Source organism: Camellia sinensis, chromosome 8 (assembly GCF_055761805.1).
Source record: "Camellia sinensis isolate YWXY chromosome 8, ASM5576180v1, whole genome shotgun sequence".
In the NCBI taxonomy this organism is placed as follows: domain Eukaryota; kingdom Viridiplantae; phylum Streptophyta; class Magnoliopsida; order Ericales; family Theaceae; genus Camellia; species Camellia sinensis.
Window position 1 is genome coordinate 54,919,357 of NC_138968.1, and position 5,245 is coordinate 54,924,601.

Genomic DNA, 5,245 nt, shown 5'->3' on the forward strand with positions numbered 1-5,245 from the left:
TTTCTAAAAATCAAACTATACATAGCCTAAATTTTTTTTTGATAAATCATTTCGTACGTTAGTAACTTATTTAATTATTTGTTAATTTTACGACATTTTTAACATCTGATAAATGTTTCTCCATTTTAATTTTGCATTCCATAAATTATTAAATTAATTGATTTTGTATTCACAACTTATTCAGTTAATTTGTTATTTTTTGAGTTTTTTGGGGGGTGAATAGTTATGTTTTGGGTAATAAATAAATACCATGGAATCCTCTTCAACATGAAAGGAATGAAAAAAGAGCACTCAAGTTGCTTGAAATTGAAATATTAGCTTAAAAATTCAGATACACAAGTCTGAAATATTAACTTAATTACATATTCATGTCCAACAAAATTAATTACAAGTCTGAAATATTCATGTCCACCAAAATACAAGTCTGAAATATTTACTTAATTACATTACATATTCATATACAAATTCTTGTCCAACAAAAACTTTGCAAGTTAATAAAAGAGTAGTAGCCCACCCAATTCAAAAACCTGTGGTGAGCAAGGATGCACGCCTTCTGATATGTACTAATATGAAGACATTGTTAGAAAAGTATACCCACTAATTACACAAAAAAAGTATACCCTAGTCTTTAGTTCCTTCCAACATCCCCTATACAAAAAGCAATTTATGGACCAAAAACGTCACCTGACAAATAAAAAAACAAAGAACAACAAATTAATAAACACAAATGAATATATTTTTAGTGTTATGCATGATGCAATTACATGCATACCTATGGTTCAAGTCATGCTCCACTGAGTTGGAAACACCACATCTTGTCCTTGATCCTAAAAAATGAATTGGATTAGTTGGCCTCAAATTCCATGTGAAAAAATAAAATAAAATAACATAATCATTTGTCATTCATACTTACATCAACAGTGCTCCTCTTAGTAGCTGTGAACCTTCCAATAGTGCTCCTTTTAACAACAGTAACAATTCCTCTCTGAGCAGACTCATTTGTTCCCATTTCCCTACCCCTAATAGGTGCCCTCTGGCATGTCCTCTTATTGTGCCCAATCCCTTTGCAAATGATGCACTTCACAGTGCATGATCTTTTTGACGGTGCAGCCTTATCAACTTCTCTTCTCCTACTTTTTCTAGGTCTTCCAGGCATCCTCTTAAGAGGTGGAGGCTTCAACTCATCTCCAAGAACTAGACCCCATAAACTCTCATCATGCATTGGATGTATAATTTCCCCATACTCCTTAAAATAAATGTGTTTGTAGTACATTGTGTCGCAATAGGTCTCCAAGTTTATCCTCTTATGAGTAATGCAAGCTGTTGCATGCTTTCAAGGGACTCCACTTATGTCCCATATCCTGCAACAACATGACCTTCTTTGTAGATTTACAATATAAGACACCACACCTTCAGCCACTTGATACTTTTCTTGTCCTACAAAAGTCACTTTACAAAGCCTAGATTGAAGAACCACTTCCTCCAATTTCTTCTTAATGTTAGGGGTTACCAAAGATTGCCATGAAGCTGCCTCTTCAAACCTCTTATGTAACTTGTTCATCAATTTCAATCTGATATTTTCCAACAATGTCAAGATAGGTTTACCCCTAACATTACCAATCCAATTATTAAATGACTCCACCATGTTGCAAGTAACATGTTCACTCTTCACCCTATGATCAAATGTGTGTCTTGCCCATATTTCAACTGGAAATTTAGAAAGCCAGCTATGTGCTTCAGAAGATAACTCTAACATCTGTCCTATTGCAATGTTAAAATCCTTAACAGTGTAAGCTTTAGCTGCAGCCCAAAAGGCTCTTTTCATCTTTAAACCAGGGAATTTGCCCTTCAAGTTGCTGAAAATGTGTCTACAGCACCTCCTATGTGTTGCTTGGGGTATTACTTGTCTCATGGCTGGCTCAATGCCCTTTTGACCATCAGACATGGCATGTTTTGGGGGCCAGTACCAAAAATGGTGTTCAAGTGGTAAAGGAAAAAGGCCCAACTATCCTTACATTCACTCTCCACCACACCAATTGCAATAGGATAAAGACCATTATTTCCATCAAGACCAACTGCAGCTAACAATATGCCCCCAAATGGTCCCTTCAAATGACACCCATCCACAGCTATGAAAGGTCTGCAACCTTCTTTAAAGTCATGTTGAATGGCTGCAAATGAAAGAAAAATTCTTTTGAATGTTGGTAAGGGAGGAGGTAAGTTTGGCTTAGATGGTGGCTTTCTTTCCCTTTCAATTTTGACCAAACTACCAGGATTGGTACTCAACACTTCTGCAGCATACATTGGAAGTTTGGTGTAAGCCTTTGCATGATTACCCTCAATTAGCTCCATGGCTTTCCTCTTTCCTCTGTACAGTTGTATCTTTGTAGTCTTCAATCCATAATTTTCTACTATTTCATCATGCATTGCCTCTAAAGTGATCCCAGGATTCCCTCTAAGAGTTTTTTTAAACTTCTTAGCAATCCAAGATGGTGTTGCTTCAGTATTCCTTTCTACTCTAACGCATGTATGGTCGGGGCCCAATGTCTTAATCTTATATGTCACCCCATCAGGTAATGGAGAAGCATGAATTCTCCATTCACACATCGAGGAAGCACATATGCAAGTCACTCTTTTCTTGTCATTTTTTATTTTAATCAATTTAACACCTCTTTCAATTGCAAATTCCTGGAGCACAGTCCTCAAGTGATACACATCATCAAATATCATTCCCTTCTCCAATGTTATTTTCTCCCCTTCCTTTATTTCAAACATTTTCCCCCTCATATATCTGTCAACATTAACACCTTGGACATCTTCTTCATCAGTCGAATATTTCCCTCCTATATCATCAGATTCATAGTCAGATATCCCCTCATCATTAGCCTCAATTGGTTTATCTGACCCATTACTACCCTCATCATTATCTGAAGTGTCCTCATTATCCTCATCACTAATGATATAAGCATTTTCTTCATCAGCATCTGCTTCACTAAATTCAAAATCCCCTAATTCAGTCCAATCAACATCATTGTAGTCATCCACATTGCTAAATAAATCATCAAATACTACCAATCTATTTCCAATGTTACTAACCACGCCACCTCTTGTACTTGTGCCACTACTACTCACGTGTCCCTCTCCACAAGTAGGAGTATCAGTTACGACAAATGAAGGTAAAAGTCGATCAAGTTCCAGAAAAATATTAATCACCTTAGTACCATAATTTGAACTAAACATTTCAATGACATCCTGATCAGATTTAACCTCCATCTTACTCTTAGTGTGTGTGTTTGTAAAGTACAAATTTAATCCCACACCAAAATTCCCAGGTACATTAGTGAGTGCAGCTTCACAAGCATCAGCCAACAATTGCATGTAGTTATACTTGTAAGGATTAACATTCAAAATGTAACTTACAGAACCATTAAAGTGTACTAGTATGTCATGAAGCATGGGATCAACTATTGTCCTAAATACAAAAAAATCATCACAAAATTCATGAATATCAGAAGGCATCTACATAACAAGCTTACATTACAACATCAAAATTTTAGTAAATAAAAGAGTAGAAAATAAACCCAAAAAAACCACCTAAATCGAAATTTTAGAAAAAGAAAGAGTAGAAAACAAACCAAATAAATTCCCAAAAATACTAATTGAAATAGACCCAAAATTTTAGTAAAAGTAAGAGTAGAAAACAAATATAAAAAAAAAAAAATCCCTAAAATACTAATTGAAAACAAACCCTATAACCCCAAAATTTTAATTAAAAAAAAAAAGGTAGAAAGAAACCCAAAAAAAAAAAACCCTAAAATAGATTGAAAACAAACCTTTAAACCCTAATTTTTTTTTTTTAACAAGGTAAAATAAAAACCCAAAAAAATCGATTAAAGACTCACAAAATTTCATAAGCAAATAATCCTAAAACAAATTTTATAAAAAAAAAAAAAAATTCATGAACAAAGAATCCTAAACCCTCAAATTTCAATGCTTAGTATGAGAGTAAAAATGGATCACTTACAAATTTCAGAGTTTTCTTCAATCAACGATCTAAACTTCTTTGTGTAGTCTCTTCTTCTTTTAGATCTATGCATCCAACAATAAACAAAAATACCCTCACTTTCCCCTTTGCAATGCCTTTTCCGTCTCTCTCTTAGATAAAGAAATGGAGAAAGTGAAGTTTAGTTGAACCTATATAAAATGCAAGTACTGACTTGACATGATGGCATTTTAGTCAATTTATTGTCTGAGTTAACAGAGTTAATTGTCAGGGGGCGGGATGTAATTTTCGAAACCTCAGGGGGTATCTATAATTTATCCAAACCTCAAGGGGGTATATGTAATTTGCCCAAAAATAAAAAATTAAATTAAATTTAGGCTTAGATGGCCTTAAGAATTGGGGTTTAACCAAAATTTTTAGTGTATCTAGAGTCACCGTAAAATAAAAACGTGTAGTGCATTTAATGCTGCATAAAACCCATTTATGTGGGTGTTTGGGAAGTGAGTTTTTATGTAGGTTTTTTTAGTTGTAGGATATTATTGGAGAAAAAAAATTTGGTGTTTGGAAAAATAGTTGGATTTTTTTGTGGTTGGATGTGATGTTTGTGAGAGAAAAAGTGAAATGATTATGAGGTTGGATGTGATATTTTTTTTGGATTTATTTTTTTTTTTATTTTGCAAAAAGTTTGTCTTTTAGCGAAAAAAATCAAAAAAAACCCAACACACAAACTTTCCAAACACATATGAGAATAGAAGGATAAAATATAATATTCTATTCTATTTACATACCACACCTGTTATTTTGTTTTTTGAAATTTTAACATAAAAGTAATAAGTAATATAGTTTAAAACAATAACTCTTATTTTGGAATACCACTTGAACTTGTTCTAGGAATATTGAATAATTTCTTTAATAAGAGCTTATATAATTAACTTTCTCAACAAATTTATAGAAGATAGAAATAATTTGACCCAACAAATTAATTTTATTTGGCATTTTGTGAAAAATAAAATAAAATAAAAATAAAAAAAACTTGCTTTATACTATTGGAACAACATTACAAAAATAAAGTGTTTAAACATTATTCATTGCGATATTATAATAATAGTTAATTCTTTATCTATTCAATCATCAAAGATGTTCTAATATAGCTAAATCTAATAAAAAGTGACCATCCTACCATTATCATTTATGCAATAATGCTAGTTCCACACAAATGTCATTTACATTAAACAAGTGTGA

The 5,245-nt window shown here is 32.8% G+C and overlaps 2 protein-coding genes across 2 annotated transcripts; both read right to left on the reverse strand.

Annotated features, from left to right (window-relative positions):
- Positions 1–340: 340 nt before the first annotated feature.
- On the reverse strand, positions 341–4,162 carry LOC114297623 (uncharacterized). The gene is made up of 3 exons (XM_082882665.1): positions 914–4,162; positions 773–827; positions 341–684 (listed from the first exon to the last, which is right to left on the reverse strand). The coding sequence occupies exon 1, from the start codon at positions 3,517–3,519 to the stop codon at positions 1,909–1,911; it is 1,611 nt and encodes a 536-aa protein (XP_082738791.1). The 5' UTR covers positions 3,520–4,162; the 3' UTR covers positions 341–684; positions 773–827; positions 914–1,908.
- On the reverse strand, positions 1,334–1,825 carry LOC145797768 (uncharacterized). The gene has a single exon (XM_082885183.1). It carries the CDS (start codon positions 1,823–1,825, stop codon positions 1,334–1,336), a length of 492 nt encoding a protein of 163 aa, XP_082741309.1.
- Positions 4,163–5,245: the final 1,083 nt, after the last annotated feature.